We start from the raw sequence: 21,719 nt of genomic DNA, 5'->3' as shown, positions 1-21,719 counted from the left end.
AGGAGAGAGCTGAAATAGGCAAGCCTGAGATACTGTTTACACCTCTGTAAATCTGGAGTAATTATTAAAGTCATCTGAGTTTTCTGTGGTCAGATCAGAATCAAACCTACCATGCTTCTCTCATCCAAATGTAATGTGCATGTTATGGAGTAAATCACAAGACTGGTATAATCATTACTCTGAAAAGGCCTATGAATTAGGTTGATGTTTGTTTTTAAGGAAGAATCCCATGTCCAATTGAGCAGAGTCATTTTGAGGCAGTCTGATCATTAGTAGTTTTTCCACATGAAGGAAAATCTGGACATTCTCCCATCAGTTGCCAAGATTTTTCTTAAAAAGAGGATAGGAGGCATCTATACTGTAAATCTCGATACCTTTTTTTTAAATATGTCTGTAAATCCTAATGTCTGTAAACCCAGAGAAACATGTTTCATAAATTGAGACAGGGAAGGTTCTGGTTTGATGCAATGTAATAGGTTTCATGTTGAGGACAGTTAAATGGTTTGGAGCACATTGCCCAGAGAGATTGTGACATTTTCGTCCTTGGCAATGCCAAGCCTTGAGCAGCTTGACCTTGATTGAGTGTTGACCCCACTTTTAGCTGGAGGTTGTGTTAGATGACTGCCACAGAGTCCATCCAATATGAGGTAGGTAGGCAACGCAGTATACGAACATATGAATGAAGACTGCCAGCTACAAAATTGTCCATGGTTTCTCCGTCATGCACTTACTAAGCTGCATTTAAAATTTCAGAAGTGGACAAAGATGATGAATTATGAATATTTTCAGGTTTGGAGTCTAAAATTAGTGCATTTTTTGAGCCCAATTCTAGGGAAATAATCCTGTCTTGTTTATGAGCAAGTGTTTGCAACCAGAGTTTATCAAATGTGAGATAAGAGTCTGTCTGTGCCCGAGCGATCTTCTAGCACAGAATTATTATACTGACAATCAGAAAATTGAGATGTTTGTTGCTGACTTACAAAGTAATCATGAGCACCCTGCTTCATCTCTCATTATTTGGACACAGAATCTATTTCTAAAGTGAAGATGATAACGGTTATCCAGCTTTGTGTAATGGTCCTGGGTGTTACATAGCTGCTAAGTAATATAACAATGATGAATAAATAAGAAACAGGTTTGTGCTTAGGCTAAAATTCTGATAACAACTGGTCTAGTAAAAAACTTCATTTACTTTAGTGGAGTTCTAGTACTTTTCCTCTGCTTCAACTGAGAGTAAAATTTAAATGATAGTTTTAATATAACCAGAAACTTTGGCAAAGATTAATCTGTATTCATTGTTTAGATTATTGCTAGGCTACATGTATTGTCTCTTATAAACATATTTTATACGCCTATCAGAAAATAGTTCTCAATTTGAGATTATTAAAAAAATAACTGTGATCCTATCAAGGATACAGAGCTTAATAATGGTAGCTTTCTTGCCATTTATTTTTCATACTTGAGGGAAAACTAAAGAAATAATAATAATAATAAATATTAGTTTATTTTTTGCAAAGCATTTTTAAAATTTAGTAGATTAAAACTAATAGATGGTCATGATCTGTTCTCTTCAGAATATTTCATTTAATTTTATATGATATGATATGAAGACTTATTTCAAATTACTGATCCAAACATAAGTTTTAGTTGGAGGAATCTACAGCCTGCACACTAAAGGTGGCCAGTCTGCAGCAAACCCTGGATGTGCCTACCCCAAACCAACCTAAGGTTACAAAAAAAAAAAAAAAAAAAAAAAAGCATTAGTCAAACCTGTAATGCTGTTGTTGATCGTTGCTTAGCTTTCCAGAAAGCAAAGTGTGAAAACTCAGAAGGAAAATCCTTCTAATGCGTCGGCTTTTGGAAAGCTGCTTTTCTTTAAGGAGTGCGTAAACATTTGTAGTAGAACAATGAAGTTGTATCCTAAATCAAAATAGAACGCCCTATATTTCTTCTTCCTTATTTTAATTAGCTTGATGATAAAGCTGCAGATTATTTGATTTAAAGTGTGTGTGTAGGTGTGTGTGTGTATATATATAAAAAAAATATCAATACAGAAGAAGAAAGAAAATCTAAAGTTAAGTTGGTTTTCTTTGGGTTCCTAGCCTTTTATTTTGGCTTGGCTACTTTTTAATGGGAAGTAAACACATGGCATTGCGATTTGAATGCTATAAATATAGGTAAGGATTTATAATTACTATCAATTTCGAAAGGAATGTAAAGAATGATATGGCCTGTAGAATTTTTGAGTGTGTTCTTATGCTGGAAGCACTGTAATTCAGCTCCTTCCTCCCCACCAATCCTTTAGCATTTTCTTTTTCATTTATATTGAAATTGTAGACAAATGCCTATTGTTAATTTCTGTTAAATACATTTAAAAGACATAAAATTAGGTTTAGATTGGGATCATAAGTTTAAGTCCTGACTTCTTTTTGAAGAGCATATGCAATGTCAACTCTCTTTAACAACTCTTGAAAGGATCAATTCCACCCACTATGCAATAAGGTGAAGTTAATTTTGTCCCTAAAGCACTAAACTAACAGGGATTAAAAAACAAACAGAGTCAATGACCTCATTCCCTTGATGTCATCTCAATTAAATATACTTTTCCTCCATGAGGAAAATAGAAGAACAAATAATTGCTTCCATGGTAAAAGAAAATAAACTTCCCAGTCCAACGGGAAAATTCTCTTATTTACTCTCAGGCATTGCATTTGAGTCGTGTGATGATGAGACAAGCGGGGAATACCTGTGCTCGGAACGCTGCACTAAAAATACCCGTTTCAGTTGCATAAATGAGAGGATGTACTACAACCTTTTTTAATGAGATCCTGATAAGTCACACAGAAATGACTGACTGAAATTAATCTGGAGAAATCAATGGAGGCTTTAATTAGTGCTCTAGCTATACTGTATTAGAATTTCTTTTGAGGTCAGTGTAGTGGTAATGTTACGCTGCCTGTTTGCCAATCTGCTCCACCTTTCTCCTTCAGTAAATGAGTTGGTGTTTTCCCATAATAAATTAGTGTAAAGTGCTCTCTGAGATAAGTTTTAATTAAATTCTTGTCTAGAAGCGAAAGTGGGATTTATGATGCTAAAAAATGAATGTAATCACTCTTAGAAATGCAAACGCCACTGTTTTACTATCATCTTTTGAGTGTGTGTGTGTGTGTGTGTATATGTTTAACTCCATCAACTGCAAACCAATGAATTTCCCTGAACTTTGTGTTTTCTTGTGCTCCATACCAAGATGGGCCAAAGACTTTTCAAACCCAGATGCTTTGACTCCTAAATAAATGTGGTCCAGTCTTTCAAAAATACTCAGTGCGTGCATCCCTATTAGCCTGTCTGGTGTCTTTACAGAACTGATGGTTTTCATGGAGGATTAAGGCTCCAGCACAGATTCATCTTATTTTAGAATTAGCTGAAGGGGAGCCACAGTGAGAAGCAGATGCTGAACTCAGTTATGCTCTTGTAAGCCTACGGGACTGAGCTTTGTATAAAGCAGAGGCTCTAATGCCATCCGCTCACCTGCAGCTTGGGCAGCGGCCGTCTCCATAACGCCCTATGGATCTGTAGCACGGCTAGATAATGAATGTTTATTAAAATATTCCGTTGTTGATGGTTTTTAATACTTAGAGGAAAGTTTTGACAAGCAGGAAGTTTTGATCGCTGCCTTTTTAGGATTAAATCCTAAGGTTCTTATGCAGGCACTGCTCTTGAAATTAGTCATTTGCATGTACCTCCGTGCTGACAAGTCTCTGCCTTGACATTATAATTCTTCATCTTCAGTAACACTGCTTAGAAGGTAATCCAGATATCTTCAGTCAGCAAAAGTTATTTATTTGTCATTTCACTTCAGACAAATAGAGCCTTTGGAGAAATCAGGAAGATATTCTTATCTTGATTCTTACAAAAAGATCTTCTAGCTTTGATGCATATTTTCAATTTGAGCCAGATGAGGTCTGCAGTGTAAAATTATACATGTAAAGTATTGTTTAATTTTCTTTCTGTTTAATAAACCTATTAATTTTAGATAGCAATTTTTAGGCCATGGACAAGATATTGAAAAAGAGGGTTGACTTTTATATTGTAAGAATTGTTTTGTTTCATACTATTTTTTGCCTAAAGCTAGATTCATAAGAGCTATTATTTGGGAAGCTACAACATTGAGACTCAGGTAATTTTTACTTTCAGGATGTGATCTGCCACACTGTAATAAAATTACAATTTTGAATGATAAAACTGAAATGGATTTTTGTTAACTCACTCCAATTTTGAAGCCTTTAAGTTTTGTGTACCTTCTTGTGCCTGAAATGGGTATCTTTAAAGGAAAGAGTGTGAACGAATACTTCTACAGTGAAGTTACTGGCTCTGCTCAGTTCAGATGTCTGTTTTTATTCTATTTTGATTTTCTTGACTGGCTTCTTTTAAGTTTCCATTATAATATAATATAATGAATAACTCTGAATTTAGGATTTTTATTGTTGCTTTTCTTCCATGCAGTAGACTTTACTCAGTGGCATGCAAGTTACTGGAGCAAGCATATCTTGAGTGTATGTTGCAGGAGGCAGTTTGATCCTGTAGCAAATCCCTAGAACGGGGAGTACAGAAACATAAATTTTAGTCTCATCTTTTCCACTGATGTGGAAAATGCACACTGATGCTTCTGGATTTCTCGTTTTGTTTCTTGATAGTTGTCCTCATCTTTGTTGTCTTTATGTAGAGTATTAGTATTAGTTGTATGCTATTCTTGGAGCCTCGGGGAGCTACTTTGATCCAAAGAGGTAAAAAGTTAATCTGCACTATGATTTTTTTTTTTTTTGATTTTTAGAGGGTTTAAGAACCTTATCACTTGTGTTATGTATAAAGGAAATGGTTGTTGCTACCGTGGTGGTGACCTGTGCTCTGTGCTTGCGTTGCAGCTCTGGTTGTAAGTACCGCATCTGCTGGGTTTGCCATGGCTCCAGTCCCGTTTGACCTGACTTGTTTCCTCCTTGCCTCTCTTGGAACCGGACTGGCTTCCTGTGCTGCCAACTCCATCAATCAGGTCAGTACATCATCTGCTCGGTTGTACTGCAAGCTGGTACTGGCTTTGCATCTGAAATGTTGCCAGTGAGTGTAAGGGAATGGTTCGGGGTGCTGTGCCTTCAGCTGGAGTGTGAGCTCTGACTCATTAAAGCTGACACTGTGGAAGGAATACATGCCTGTGAATTAAAGTGTAGTTGCCACGCACAGTGTGTTTATTCAGAGTTGAGCTGATGAAGTTTTGAGCCTCCCAGTAATAATGTTTATCTTGAAAATACCGAGTATGGGTCACTGGAAATGACACAGACAGAACTATGTAATTATATTCTAGGAATAGCTAGCAGGGCTCCAGCCTAATGGGCACGGTTCTGCGGTGTATGACCGTGTCACACGAGTCTAAGGAATGCCTCTGAGTGGCTCGCTGAATGTCTATACTGGGATTTAGGTGAGGATCATATGCTTGCATTTGAATCTAGAAATCTCGTGCACATCTCTAAAACGTACTGAAAATCTCCATTATGCGCTAGCAATCGTTTGCTGTTGCAGAGGATCTGGGTGCCTAAACTTGAGCTTCCGTGCGGGTGTAAAAGCGCTGGCTGAGCTTGAGGCTGAATGCTCAGCGCTCTCGCAATCCAGCCATGAAGCCAAGTTGCCATTAGGCTCTTCCTAAGCCCCTAGGGAGAACCAAACAAGGAAATGAGTAACACACGCATGCTGGTGGCGTTGAACAGAATTGCAAAGCGTAGCAGCCACAGTCACTTCCAGTTATAAAACGTGGCCTGAAAAAGCAGTGGCAGTAACAGTGTCACCTTTGATACTGCTTTGTGGTTCAGCAGTTGCCTGGGAGATGGGAGACCTAGGTTCTACGTTCCCTCTGATGGCATAAGGCACCGAAGCTTGCTGGAGTCTGCATCCTGCCATCACCTTGGTTGAGTCGAGCTCTCTGATGTTCAGGCTTCGTAACGCCTCGATTGTAGGTATCCGATGTACTTTTCTGAATTGACCCATAAACACACGTCTTGCTTGGGCTGAAGTAAGCACAGGCTTTACTGTTTGTTCTCGCTGAGCTGAATATTAGGGTGAACAGCTAACTTTGTTTCTGTTTTCTTTGTAAAATAGGAAGGATGCTGTGTGATTTTGTTAGTTACTTGGAAATCTTGAGATTATTTTTAAAGGCTAAGTTTTTTCATGTAAGGAAAGTTGTACCATTTTGTGAAGTATATACCCTTGGTTATCATGTACATGTTTTTCACAACATAACATCTGGGCAGAAAAGCTGCAATAACTAAGGTGAAACTTTCTTGGTTTTGATATGCTTCCCCCTCCCCCTTTTCTTTTCCCCCATGCTGTAGGGTTTTTTTAATATTAAAAAAAAATGTGGGGACCTAACAATCCTTTGAAATAATTTACTGTCATATTTAGTTTGCCTTTTGAGCTTGTTACTCCTGGACTAAGAAGAGAATTAATTATTTCTTGTTTAGAGACTCCTGTGTAACTCTTCTTTCCTGAGCTTCTGATACAGCTTTCTAGAAATGATATTAATGCACGTGTAATTTTTACTGATGTTGCTTTTGGTGCTGTTTGCATCAGAGATGGGAATTTGCGTTTCAGTTGATTTTCAAGGTGGGAGTTGGCTGGGAATTTTGAGTTTCAGTAAGTACTGTAAGCTTGGGTATTCAGCTCAACTTTTGGGAAGTAGCACGCTTGACTTGGAACTTCCTTTTATTGCTACTTTGCTCTGTCCCTTGCTCCCAACACACATCCTCTTCTCTTGCAGCTCATGACTCATGTTTCCCTTGTTGCTCCTTGCTGTCCCTTAAGGACCTTTGTATATGATAACCATCTTTCCGCTTCCTATATTGCTATAAATCTCTGCATCTTTAAGGGCAGCGTGTCTTTCCCACCCCTCGTTTTCCCTGATAAATCTGCATTCACAACTTACAGTCCTCAGCTGTGTCGTGGGAAGGTAAAGTGTTGATTGTGTGAGATTCTTCTCTGTGATTTAGAACAGGATGTGAAGAACTTTATTCTGTGAAAATTTAATAGAGGTTCCCTAATATTTCTGAAAGTATTAATACCAATTTTTAACAATTCAGATTCTGTGTTTTGAGGATTTTCTTCTCCTGAGCACCTCGTATTAAAAATCCAGTAGGAATTGAGGCCGGCTTGGCCCTGTCAAACTGAGTCTAAAACAGCTAGCTTGCTCAAAACTATTGGGGAAGGAGCCAGGAATATACTAAGTAACCCATGCAGACCAATAGGTCATATGTTTTGTTTCTGTAGGAAAATGGTCTAAAATAATCTTTTAACTATCACTTTTCCTTTTGATTTTAGATTGCCATATGTCATGCTTTAAACTTTTTTTTTTCCTCTAATCATAATGACTAGAAATATTATGAAAATTTACCATAGTGGAGATTCTCGCTCCACTTTCACTGTCCTTAGGAAAAAAACAATAGTAAAAATTGATGGGACTTGGCAACACTGTATTTTTCCATTGTTTATAGAAGGGCAATTTGGATATTAATCGACCAAAGGCATGTATTTACAAACAAGTTCCCTTCACAACCCATAAATTCTAGCTGTACTTTCTGATGCAAGAAGAAACAATGTATTTTTATGACAATTCAGTGGAATTGGTTAATGATTTTTACAAAGCTGGTAATCTTTTTTTTTTTTTTTTTTTAGAAAAAACATAAAGTTGTGTTTGAAAATATGCTGAAAAAGTAGACAAGAGCTGCTTAAGCTAGGGATTGCTTTAGGGGAAAATGTCTTGCGTGTTCTGCAACGAAGTCATTGAAGAAATGTTTGTGTGGAAAATGTCAAAGAGAAATATTTTGGAATAATACATGTTAGACAGTAGGCCTGTAGAAACAGAATTGCACAGACTTGGTGGAAATGTTAGGAGTTCTGTTGATCTGGACTGATATCGGAGGATCCTTGGGTTTTTCTGTAGCACGTGTATTGTGCCTTGACAATCGAGTGTTGTGCTGCAGACTAGGCAAGAGCAAATCTCTGCGGGAAGGTGGCAAAGAAAAGATAGTGTTTTATTTCTCTTGTCCTCTACCAGCAGTTCTGCCTCCACGTCACTCCTTCATATCACAATACTTCAGAGTTGTACTTCTCACCTCATCCAACATCTTAGTGGCATGCTAATCCAGCGGTCCCTCGTTCTCTTCAAAATCACACAACACTGCGTTATATCCTTCAGCCCTTCAGGATTGTACTACAACATGTCACCACTTTTCAGTCCCACCTGCTAAAACTGCTTTCCTCCTCCTCCTTTTTTTTTTTTTTTTATTTTTTTTTCTTTTTAAGAGCTCTTTCATTTTTCCAGCATTGAAATAGCTTAAAATTATTTTAGACAGGTGTTCTCCATAGCTGTTCTTTCTTTTTCAAAATGATCCGTGTTTTGCCATGTTTTTTTTTTTTTTTTTTTTTTTTTTTTTTTTTTTTTTAATCACTTAACCCGTTTACCAAGGAATAGACTGAGCTATTTCATTTTCATTGTATTTTCATTGAATGACAACTAAGGCAGTCAAACACATCAGGAAATCTCAGTGTAAAACCAGTCCTATTAATTGCAGTTATGATAAGCAAAAAGATTTTGGAATTTAATCTTGTAAACACTGCATATTAATCATGGAAAAAACAAGAATTATTCCTAGTGGACTGCTTTTTTATAGTGTCTGCTTACCTGACTCTCTGTGTTGTATGTCAGTAAGAATACAAAATAAGGGATTTTACCTCGTCATTGTTCTGTAGAAATGGCAGAAAGAATAATCAAAGTACTGGTTTTCTAATAGCCTCGTGAAGAGCAATTTCCAAATTTATTTGATCCTGTAATGTACACATGCTCTCATGAAAACGAAGTGGGAGAAAAAGATAGTTGATAATCTTCTGCTGTTTTGTAGCTCGTTTTTTTGATGATTTTTTGAAAGATGACTCAAGTTTCAAGTAGTAGAGTCTTACATTTATATTACAGAGAAAACATGTCGTTTTTGAGACTTCTAAGATACTGGCCTCTGATTTATGGGGAAGGAGATAAAACATGAAGAAATGTTTACACCACAATACACAGCATTAAAACGTTAAAAGAATCACATGCACGTTTTATATGTCAAGTACATTCTTTTGTAACTGCAGCATGGTTAAAAAGTGGGAGAAGGCTATAAAGATGAAAGCAGGATGTTTAAAATGGTTTGAATTTAGTAACTGAAAGATAAAATGATGTGGTTGGATTTGACTGATAGTACCTTGAAAAGGAAGCAGGCAGGACTGAATATCTCCACTAAAGTTAGCCTAAGGTAAGAAATATAGTAAATACGGTAACCAGAGTGAGAGAGCAAATCTAAGAACGCTTAATATCTCTGTGCCTTTAGGGTTTGATCTTACGGGGATTGCTGTCTAGAAGCAGGAATATTTGTGCTTCTTGACGGGTGGCACATGTAAAAGACTTGCTAAGTTTTGCTCTTAACATCGACATCTCTTGACAGCAACGATCACTTGAAAATGTAGTTTTAATGGGCAGGAAGGATGGGTTTCCTGTTAAAATAGCGGAGGGGGATTTGGGATCCAAGTTCGGCGTATTGTTCCGACCTTATGTATGATCTGTTCTACGGTTAGGAAAAACCCAGAGAGTCATTCGACTCCTACGGTGATGAGCACCAGGCCAAAATTGAAGGCAAACAGCCTCTCCTCTCTTTTTTAATCCACTTATTATATCAGTGCTATGAGAAAGGTATCTGTAGTCTTCACTTTTTATGATATTTTGCTGTTCTAAGATGACTCGTTTGACCATTATTCTCAAAGCAGCTTACCAGCTGCTAAAAATGTAATAAGTCTAGTTAGGTAAGCAAATATTGCCCCGTCTTCCAGAGGAAGGCAAGCTAGAGTTTACAAATACAGCCACATTTTAAAATTTTCATCGTGTCTGGATTGTCTGCAGGTGATACTGTGGCTCGTTGCAGTGAGGTTCTGAAATCGGTATTTTTGCAGTTGTGCTTGCAAGTAAGTGTGGGTTGATAAGAGGTGCTTGGAGCCCAGGTGAGAAAACATGCGAAATGATGCAAATCAGACGGCCGGTTGATAGCAGGATGACCACACCTTGACATGATCAGTCGGAGTCCTCGTGTCAATGCGCTTGTATTTTTGTATTCAGTCGTAGCAAATTAATGTTTGTTGTGTATTTGTAGTTCTTGGGACTATCTGATGTTTAAGGTCACGTAATTAGATGGAAGAGTAGAGAGCATCTGTAAATTTGAAAGTTTTTGTAAATGCTGAAGTAAACGTTATGAAAGGTTATGTGTCACTGATTGTCAGAAGTCCAACACTTTGTTTGCATCTCAGGAAATATTGGCTGTAGTTGTTTGAGCTTGATTGGTCTGTTAAAAATGTAATTCATTTTTAAAGGAGGAAGAAAAAGCATCAGGAATTGGTTATACTGGACACCTGCAGCCCTCCTAAGGAGGAAGGCAGCTGGGAGACATGCAAGTGGCTTCCATGGCCGAGTGGAGTCTTCTGCTCATCAACTCCACATTTTGTTTCAGCGTTATCAACACAATGTCTGAAAGAGTTTTAAAGTATTAACTAAGCCCTTCTTTCTCCACCCGATCAAATGGGTCTTAGGAGTATGGAGGAACCTGAGTGGTTTATCTATGGCTGATTTTCACTGACCCTGGGAGCATCAGGACTTTTTTACTTGTATCGTCTTTTCCTTATGAGAGTTTTAGCTGAGTTAGATGCTCTGCAAACTCTTGGTTCGTTGAAAGTTTCTGTTGGAGCTTCTGTGACGTTTAATGTAAGGTTTTGTCTGTAGGAGACAAAATATTTTACGTTGGACTGTTAGTGAATTTGTGAACTATTTGCTTTCTGTGAGAGTCCAACTATGAAAAATAATTTAAAGTAATGTGACATTCATTGTTTTAGTCCTCTCAGTGTTGATGTGATTTTTGAACAAATCGGCAAAGAAATCTTTTGCAAATATTGAAGCAGTAGGGGGGAAAAAAACCCAAGGATTAAACCCAAGGATTAAACTAATGTACAGAACAGGATGGTTCATGATAGGTGCTTGGATTATCAAAGAAAATTGAGAAGGAAAATAGCAGAGGTCTGACAGTCCCTCAGACCCCTTCCCCTTCATTTCCACATGAAGAAATGCAAAGTGAAAGGGAAAACAGCAGTAGGCTGTTTTATATCCCTAAAACTAGAGCTTTTTTTGATGTTGTCTCATCATGCCTAAACTTTTTGTACCAAATACCTACTTTATTAAATGTCTGAAGGCATCTAGTGAGCTCTGATTTATTACGACTCTAATATTAAAGATACGCTCTAATTCCAACGTGAGTTGGAGGAGATGACCTCTATTAGATCATCCAGGCCGCCTCCGTGCAGCGTAGGAATTATTTTCCCTTGTAATCTTTTCAAAGTACTATCTTGCCCGCTTTTTGAAAGCTCCGAAATCACACTTTTTGCTGCTTCCCTTAGCAGATTATTACACCGCAATATTTCAGTGAGAGAGCTTGTTTTAAATGCCGGAACAGATTTATTCCACGCAGCGTATTGGAAAAATCAGATAGCGGCGTGACTAGCTAAAAGCAATTTCGAAAGCCCCTAAGATGGCTTTCCCAGATCTTGCGTTTGCCAATGAAAATATTTCGTGTCTGGTTAATAGCACCTTTCTTTTCCTGCGTGCATTTTGAATGAGAGCACTTAGAGGCGCTCGCCGGTTTTCCCTCCCCTTGCGTTGAGAGTGAGCCCGTCAGGCCGCACTCCTCCCTGTGCGCTCGAGATTAGCACCTGATGCATCTCCGTCTCGCTCTGAAGTTTCCGTTGTTTTGACTGAGCAGATTGCCCGCAGCAGCGGCCGGCCCTTTCATCTGCCCCTCCCCAGCGATCAAAAGATTGTCAGGAGAGTTATTAAAACCCGGTGTTTCACTCTGGAGTACGAGAGTTGTCAGCGTTGGAGGCAGCCCCTGATGTAATTTACAGTACGTAATAAATATAAGAGAAGTGCAACGCTGGAAGTCTATCTTCTGCTCTAAAGCGGTCTGATATATACCGCTTTGATATTTTAACTGCGTGGCAACCTTCATTAGTGGTCGTTGAGGAGCAGAACTTACGGCTCTGCCGGATGATTCATAATTGCGACGGTTAGATCAAGTTAGCACGGAGAAATGCTTGCTGTTGAGTAGGAATGACTCGGCTCGCAAAGACGTATTTCATGAGCAATGAAAATGATGAGCACTAATGAGAACCAACCTCTGAAGGAACGATAAATTTTAAATGTAGAGATTATCTTTCAGAAGCATAAATTATTTGACCTACAACTGAAACTTGATAAAGGAGCTTGGAAAAATGCTATAAATTAATGCATACCATTGTTGGAAGAAATTATCTCTTCTGATATGCATATTGTGTGAGTATCATACAGGAAGAGACTTTGAAAGAAGTTGGACAGCTTCCCATGGTCCTAGGTAGAGGAGGCACTGAGACCCCAGTCAGCAAAGCGTAGAGTTCAACAAAGACAGTGAAAATAAATAGGAAATAAATAAAACGCCTTCATTTTTTTCCTGCTTTGCTTCCCTTTATGGCATTCACTTATTACCACAAAACTTCAGATTATAGAGACGTTTAAATGAAAATGTTATAATTCTTTTTCCTTCTTGTGTTATGCTTCATGTATAACAAAAACTCCCCAGAGATTCTGTTCAAACTTATTTTTTAATGCTGCGTCCTTTTTCTCCCCGATGGTCATACCTCTTCATTTAATAAAGAAAAAAATTTCTATAGATGCATAAGATAAGTGCATCCCATTATTATGTTACCCAGTTAAAAGTGCTGTTAGTAGAAGCTTTGGATGCACCCTTTCTCTCTGCTTGCCTTTACTGGCGGGCAGATTGCATCCTGAACAAACCTTCGAAAGTTGGTACTGTGCGTAAATGAATCCTCAGGACAAGCACGCGTTTTGATACTACAGGAAGTTTTGTCTCATTAGCACCTTACTAAAAGGTTCACTGAAAATACCGGGGGCACGCAAGGAAGGGGGGAAAGAAACAGTTTAGCAAATGATTAATTGTCAGGAAAACTTCAGCGGTGTGGAGTTCCCTTTAGATCCAATGCCAGATTTCCCCTGGAAACCCTGATCACAGGCGGAACAAAGGAATTTCAAAGGCCTGAAATGATGGAATGTGGGGAGAGCACTAGACAAAAGGGAAAATGTAGTGCTTAATAAGATTTATCTGGCCTTTTGATCTGTAGGGGTATTACCTTTCTAAGCTTAGAAAAGGAAAAGTGAAAATAAGTAGTTAATATTTTTTTTTTGTCTGTATTCAGATATGTTTTGACATTTTCCGAATTGGTAAGAATTTCTTCAGTAATGCACGTATTAAATTCTAGCCTTATTAGATAATTAGAGAAATGTCATCATCTTCTTGTAATTTAAATGGTGTTATATTTATCCTTTTTATTGCCTTTAGTCAGACTCTGATGGTTTCAAAAACGGCAATGCAGTACCGTGTATACCGGGTTGTATGAAAAATAAGGAGTATGCAGTGAAGGATGACTCTCAAGGGTTAAGGAAAATTGTTTCCTGGTTCCCTGAAACAGCCTACCGGCACCATCTCTTTGGGGAGTATTTCATTGAAACACAAACCTAAAGCATTATAACAGTCCTTTCCTTTTAAATTATATCCAAGATTCTGAAAGAGCGAAGAAGCAATTGCTATGGATGTTCCCCACTGAAAGTAAAAAGGATCATTCTTGCACAGCTGCTATGACTGCTGCAACTGCAAGGTTGAAGAGATGCCATTTTATTAGAGACTTTTGATGGAGGTGTGGAATCTCAGTTTAACTATATTTCAGTTTATTAGGGTCTTGTGTAAACACAGACGTAAGAAGTGCATGGTTAGGTAAGTGTTTTTGTATGTAACCAGCACAATAACTAATATTAGGAAGTCTGATGGCAGTATAGTAGAGTGCTCAGTTATTTCTCCTTGTCTTTCCTTGGTCACGTTAATCCTTTTTCCTTATATTTGTAGAAAACCTAGCTGTCCTGGTAGTTTGGCTCAGATATCACAGTGACATAATTCTTTTGATTTTTTTTTTCTTCAAACTCCATAACTAGTTTGTTGGAAGTGCTTTTCTAGCATTGTCAGGATAGCAGGTCACTGAGAGTGTGATAAAGTGGTCTCTGACATAAGTGATGCACTAATAGATGGATTTAGTTCTGCTTTTGAAAGCTCTCCATCATATATAATAGCAGTCATCTGATGCTGCATCAGTGCTATGGTATTAAAACGGTACATTGTTGAAGGCACCGTAACAGTTCTTTGAAGGCAAGTCTGTAGATCAGGGGAAACATGGTTTAGGGAAAATCCCTGTATTCATTCCACTTTTCCTTCCCTTCATATGTATTTGCCAACTTCTTGGTAGTAGCATGGAATTTTCTCTCTTTGAATCTGTATTGCAATAGTGTCTTGGAAGTCCGGTGATGTTCTAGATTATGAAGACATTGATGTGTGTCCTGCAGAGTTTGCAGTCTGGGAAGCTATGATGTATGAAAGTACAAGTATTTACCTTTTAAAAAAAAAGCAAACTGAAACCACTTCTCATGTACTTTAGTTTCAGGGGAACATAGAGGGAAGCTTGAAAAGCAAGTAAATTACTCTACAGGAATCAGAAAGTGGTTATTGTCATATGAGTTGTAATCTTGAATGGAAACAAACTGAATTAAGTACATCAAAACTCAAGGATCATCCATCTTCTCTCTGTATGTGACTTAACAGAACCTTGAAAGTGCTGCAGGAATTATGAGGATTTGTCAAAACTTGTTTGGTGATTAGGCTACTTACAAGCGTGAACCTTGAATTTATTAGAAAACAGGACACGTTGCATCCTAGAAGAAACAAGCAAGTCTTTGAGAATTGATTTCTGCTGATCAAAATTCTTACTTATAAAAAGCTTTTTAGTTTTTCCCCGTATTTCTACTAACAAATTTGATTGGGATGATTTTAGGCACTAGCGAGGTATGTTGCTTGAGTCTTGGAAGCACGCCTACTATATTCAAGAGTTTTCCAGTACGTGAGCTGCCTAATTTATGGTGGGATGAGCAAATACAGGGTGTACAATACCAGTGTTGCCTGCTCTTGTGATGTTTGCTAATTATCCTAAAAGATTTTTTCCACTTACAGTTACTGAAAGTTAGATTTCTTTCTTTTAAGATTTCTCATGCTTCAGATAGATGGACTTCAGACATACTCCTTGTAAAAGTGTAGAATATATATTGCTCCATAATGTCTTGGGAAATGACCATCCATATTGCACCAAAAAGTAAGCAATATGCCTGGTAGAATTATAATGCTGGTATGAACAGAAAGTTGTAGTAAGTTCTTTTTTTTTTTTTTTTTTTTTTTTTTTTAAGAAAATTATTTGTAGTATCAAATATCCATGTACCATTAAGTGACTTTTTAAGAGGATTCTAAGCATAAGCTGTTTAATGAATGTGTAAACCACAGGTCTGGGCAGTAATCCATTTCTTCTGCTTCTTTTATGACATCTGTATGGAAACTGAAGTAAGAGGTTAGTTTTCAATACCAAAATCATTAGATACCTCACTCAGATTAAAACGCACAATGCATGTTGAAAGTACCATTAAACTAGGTCAAGAAATAAAATTGGGCATGTGCCTGAAAATGTAAAGGTTGTACCAACTTAAAAGCTTTGACTTTAAACGAAACATTTGTAAATCTTTGAGGTTTGATATTCTCGGGTCACTCTAAAGGCTAACTCTATCTGTATACAAATTATGTAAATTTTTGAAGTAAAACAGACCTCTAGCAGATGAAAATCTGTTTCTGTAATCCTCTGAAAACTTGTTTCTTATTACAGTTGAGATTTATGTTGATGCTACTAACAGAGACATGACAATCTGTTTTAACTTCAGAGAGTATCATAAAGGTGATGGCATTTGAAAGTAAGCTGAAAGATTCTGCTTCAGACTGATTTTTATGTTCTGGAATTAGATGCTTTTTAAAATAATAATCTTTTACAAGATGCATTAAGCCTTAGAATAAAGCTCGTGTTTACTAAAAGGCAATAAAATGAAGATACTGTCTTTGTAGAGCATCCTTTATAAAAGTGTTTATGGGAAATGGTCTTAGACAGCAGGGCAACTGAACCGGTAGTAGAAAACAAAGTTGCGATAAAATTAAGGACTTTGCCGTGTTTTACTTACTGCTGTTTGGTTACAGCTCTTTTCTTTATGTGTTTCTATCACAGTTTTCAGCAACTTCCTGACAGCGGAAGCGTGTGGGGTGGTGGACAGCCTGGTTAATCCTGGCTGTCTCCACTCGGTGACAGTTCAGTTTTTCTCACTCCGAGGAATGTTCATGTTAGCTTGTGGATAAGTAGCAGAGCAGTTCTGGAAGGGACAAATGCCGAATATCCTCTGGCAGAATTTCAGCCATAATAGGAAAGTTTTAAGCTATGGCCTGTGTGTTGGATTCACAGTCTTCATCCTCAATTAAAGTCTTCAGAGTGAGGACCGTTCCTGGTGGAAATCATCCATGCCTCCTTTCTAAGATGATGATTGACTTTTACTCCCTCCTGATTTGGATGTTTCTAAGGTTTCTTCTGAAGTGGGGCCAAGAGGTGATGCAAATGCTTATGAGAAGGGAAGATTTTGTAGGGAGAACTAAAATATTTTATTAGAAATAGAGAAGGGATAATCTATCAAACACAAACTTTCTTCAGGTTGTCATGCAAATATGGTACCTTAGCTCTGATGCGATCTAGGGACTAGTCGCCTTTGACTTCAAGAGCTGATTTTATGCCAGGATTTTGTATAGGGATATATCGGTGGTATTGAATGGTTATTTTCTGGCTCTCATAATGCAAGAATGAGGGATCCTAGAAAAAGGCAAGTTTAAAACTAGCAAGAGTGTGTTCTTCACACGATATGTAATTAAACTATGGGCTTCCTTGCTACAGTTGGTTCGGATGATAAAAGCTTTGGCAATGGTGCTCGTGTTTATTTTTCAGTTTCAGTTCTGCTGCTAACAACTTGAACAACACTGAGGTATAGAGCTGAGGATGGGATTTTAAACAACAAAGCTGCTGAATTAAAGGAGCTTCACAACAAATTGCTTTCTTATGCAAAAATTCACCCTTAAATTTCACTTGACCCCCAAAAGCTGCCATTGCTTCCACTGCTGCTATACTTCTTGTTCCTAGAGAGATGTGATCTTTCTTTTTAAGCCTGGATTTCACTGCAGGTTAAGGCCCCCCCCCCCCTTTTTTTTTTTTTTTTTTTGCAAGGTGAGGGGCTTTTTTTGCTGCATCTGTTGCAGGTTGTGTGACTTCCATTTTTTTGTGGTTAACCAAACAAAGATAGGGAAGGCTGATTTTAAGTATTTGTCCCGAAGAGAGAAATAAAAGGAACAGCAAAGTGTTTAAATGTTTGAGAATTAAACAAATTTATCACAAATAGCTCTTTGCACTGCTAGACAATGTGCAGAAGTAGTGCTTGGGGATGCTCTTGGAAGGTCTGCCCCTCTTTCAGTGGGATCTGGAGCAGAACTATGAGAATAAATGGTTGGCTGCATCTAAAAGGAGGCTTTCTCCCTGTTTTCTATTTAATTCTCTATTACGGGTGAGAGTATCAGATTTAAACTGTTCTTTGGGCAGTCACAGTAGAAGTTTCTATCCTGTTGTCTGGCCACTGTGCTTCCAAGAAGGCTCCTCCGTGGGGGTGAAAATCACAGGATGTTTCCTTTAGCTGCTCTCTCCAAGGATCAATGTCTGTATTTGCTGCGGTGCTTGGTGATAGATATTTCCGTGTGCACTTGTGACAACCTGAGACTTTCAAAGAAAACCTCAAATAAGCCATCCATAGTCACTGCAGGCTTCTTTTGGCCTCAGATTGGCAGTCCTGAAGCAGAAGATGTTTTGTTCTCTTCTCTGTCTCTATAGGGTTGCTTTATCTGGTGCATTTTTTTTTTAATGCCTCCTAGTTTTGTGCGAGGGCACTTGTATATGCGACAGTTGTCGTATTTCAGAAACGCCATTAATTGTGATAACCTAGCATAGAGCTCCTCTTTGTGAAATTCAAGTCTTTTTAACATCACCACCTTCAAAGACAATAAAAATTCCAGCCCGCATTTATCTATTCCCATGCGAGGAGTTACTGCAGTGTATATTGTATCGTTCCATGTGAAATTCTTCTGCTTAATAGTCTCATTTATACACAGTTGTCTGAGGTCAGTTTTCCATTTTGCAGTTGTCAAACAGCTGTCAAATTAAGAGACCAGATCCCGAAGTTCATTTACATTTTATGCCATTCTTTGGGTGCCTGTTTCATATCTTAATATAACTAATGATTTATCTGCATATCTTTGTCGTCTTTTCTGCACTTGTTTTTCACAGATGTTCACATCCTCTTGCTCTTCAAGAGCAGTCCTTAAAATAAAACTTCTGTAACTTGGGGAGCTTTTTTTGAGACTTTTCATTATACAGCTGAAGGCAGACAGTACTGTATCTGCTGTAGAGGGAGTGTACATGCAACTGGTTTAAAATCTCCTTTACGTTATAGCATAATTTGAATTCTGAACTACAAAACAAAACAGAGAAAAATGTTTTGAAATGTGTTGCTAGAAATTACAAAAGAATCTCAGTTTCATCCATTTATCACTGGCTTTGTTTAACAATTGGCCTAACAGTTGATTTCTCCCTTTAATCTTTCACCTTTTTGTGTTCTTCAGTGGAAAAAGCAAAATTAAAAAGGGCTTTGTTCACCAGTCATCTTTGTAGTAAAATATATTCATTTTTCATTCCGCAGAATATCAAAGGATATCATATTAGCAGGAACACAGGGAATAAATTGAATGCTATTTGTGGTTTTGTAGTATGATGATTCTTACGTAGTTGAGTTCCAAGTGTAAATGTATATGGTAAAGATTTAGAGTTTTTTTTGGTTTTTTTTCCCTCTTTTTTTCTCCAACGGTGTAATGATCAAAGGAATATCTCTATACATGCCATTGATGTCTTACTACAAAGTACTTAAATAGCCTGAGGTAACCATCTACTTTATAAAAATTCCTTAAAGACAGGTAGGACCCTTGGGTGTTAAATGTATACTTTTGAGTTCGGTGTATTTTCAGGGGAGGAAGGCAAGAGAGATACTGTTACAGCCTCAGCAATTCTCTGTAACACTGAGCTTTAAAAGGCTCTTTAAAAAGTAGCCTTAAATTATGGTCACTGGGGGAAGTTTGTCTCAGAGACCCTATGCCAGAAAATGTTTCTGTGCCATTTCAATGTCATTCACTAACCAGTTCAAGAAGTGTAATTTAATTAACCCTTTCCAGGGTTTAGAGAAAAATTCTGGTTAATACGTACGTATTTGTAACCTCTCTTACATTCTGGAAAGACCAAAGTTTAAAGACTATTGATGTTGCTTTTTGCAAGTCACTTGAATACTCTTTAAGTTTTGGCTAATTAAAGCGAAACAATATCCTTACTATTTACTGCATTTCATAGGCGTTTTGTAGGCAATTATTAGTCTTTTCAGTTGATGGGATCTGCATTGGGATTGTAATAAAACACAAGTCAATGTGAAATTGGATGCAGACTAGGAGAGCAGATAAAACCAAGTGAAAATTAATGACAGATGTAAAAGTTATTGGTAATAACGTAGTCATCTTTTTACAATCTTTTGCTAAACTATATTTTTATTTCAGCAGATGTCATTTGAAATCCTCAGAGTAAATCATCTGTTTGATTTTGATTGTGATCTTGAATACTGAAAGTAGCAAAATTGTGATGGGTTCTGACTTATTTATGAATACACTTTTATATTTGAAGGCATGCAATCTTATGCAGTGTATATAGATTCCAGACTGCTGAATTCTTCAAAATGGATTATGATAGCAGGGTGCAGAGAGCTCAGATATATGTCCATAAGTCTATTTTTATGACTTGAGATGTCACTAGCATTAATTCAAGTGCCCACAGAACATCCATGAAGCTGAGGATATATCATCTACTCAGGTGGGAGATGGGATGTGGTGAGACTGACTTGCTAAAAGTTCCTGCAGAAAAATGTGAGAAAGCCCAATTCAAATGCAACTTTTGAGTTCTTATTCAAAACTGTATGCAAACAGCATTTTTACAAGAAATTGAAAACATCCTTTTCTACTTAACTTAAAATCACAGCAAGCTTTATTTTCTTAGGCTCCTGACATAAGAATGGTCATCCTGGGTCAAGCCAAAGGGCTTTCTAACAGGGTTCCCTCTGCAGCAGGATTCATCGATGCCTGGCCTGTCTGAGGCCCCACCAGGTCATGGGGCCTCATCATTAATCTTTTCCTGGCCCAGGCCCAGTTGGCTTATCCACAGGGCTAGGAAGCGGATGCCTGACATGGGAGGTCCTGGTAACTGAGACCTATTTCTCTTCCCCTGTCCTGTCCCGTCTCCAGGCAGAGCACCCCTGGGCAGGACCTGTGAGATCCAGGAATGCCTTCAGCAGCCGGTGGGCGCTCGTGGAGAACACCATGGTCAGTGCCCCCACAACTGTTCACGAGTTTTGCATTTTTAAATTTTGCCTTTTCCATTTCATTGTCCCCTTGAGCATTCCCTGAACCTGTCTCTCCTCACCACAGCTTTTTGGTATGCAGGAGGAAAAAGGTGTTTTGCTTTGGTGGGTGAAAATCAATAGCAAAAAAATAACTTGGGTAAATCAATAGCAAAAAATAACTTGGGTTAAGATCAGCACAAGCATGAAGGAGTAAGTCTCCAGCATGCTCTTCCAGCCTCCAGCAAGTTTTATCTCAGGGACTCCTTGAGGCAGAGATGGTATCTTTATATTATCAATGTTTCCTCCATGAAATTGTCCAATAGTTGTCGAAACCATGAAAACATCTGAAATCCACGGTATGCTGTGGCAAGGGTGTATATTTAAATGTTGTAAGACAGACCCTTCCTTTTATCTATTTTGAATCTGATTGTTTCATAAAAACTTCCAGTTTGTGTTTGCAAGGTTTGCTCTCCCCTCTTTGAGAAAAAGGGACCCAAACTGCACTCTGAGGGTATGAATACTTCAGAGATTTATTTGTGCGGTGGCACTGTATGGATAGGTCATAGTCCCTCCCTCAACATGCATGTGTACATCCACGATTAGTAAGTGAGTAGACCTGAGAACAGCAAATTTGATCAGTCAGGTCCGTAATGTAGTTAAAATTAGACAAGAGCTCTGGGGACAGTAAGCAATCACGGCAATCGCAACCACTGGTATGGTGCTCTAGCTTTTGTTTTCCCTTCTTTCTAAATAATTTCTGAATGCAAGCTGACTCATTCGTAGACCTATCTATTACTACCCCCGTGACAGCATTCCTGACGGAAAATAGTCAGCACGGAGTTCTTTTTTTCTTTTTTCCAAGGTTAAACCATAACATTTACACTTACCCATACATACTGACTTTCATCTGCCATTTGATATCTAGTCACCTGGTGTTTTAAGGTACTTCTGCAATTCTTTGCAGTCTGCCTTGACTCTTAACACTCTGAACAGCTTGAGATGAGGTCTCTATCTGACCACGTCCTCCTCTTGGGTGAAAACACTCATTCCTCTTGTGGAAACTGAGACATGTTGACAGAAAAAGTTGTTCATGAGGCCAGGAAGGTAGGAGGAGGATGCGTAGTTC

General features: G+C 38.1%; 1 protein-coding gene across 1 annotated transcript in view; it reads left to right on the top strand.

Moving 5' to 3' along the window:
- The window catches only part of LOC134149035 (protoheme IX farnesyltransferase, mitochondrial), a 99,618-nt gene that overhangs the window by 6,569 nt on the left and 71,330 nt on the right, over nt 1-21,719 (top strand). The window contains exons 3-4 of the mRNA XM_062591794.1: nt 4,923-5,047; nt 20,496-20,573. Of these exons, the coding sequence (XP_062447778.1) occupies nt 4,923-5,047; nt 20,496-20,573 (203 nt within the window). The remainder of the gene's footprint in view (nt 1-4,922; nt 5,048-20,495; nt 20,574-21,719) is intronic.

Source organism: Rhea pennata, chromosome 19 (genome assembly GCF_028389875.1).
Source record: "Rhea pennata isolate bPtePen1 chromosome 19, bPtePen1.pri, whole genome shotgun sequence".
NCBI lineage: Eukaryota > Metazoa > Chordata > Aves > Rheiformes > Rheidae > Rhea > Rhea pennata.
Note: the sequence above shows the minus strand (reverse complement) of the source record. Positions and strands in the feature narration are given on the sequence as shown.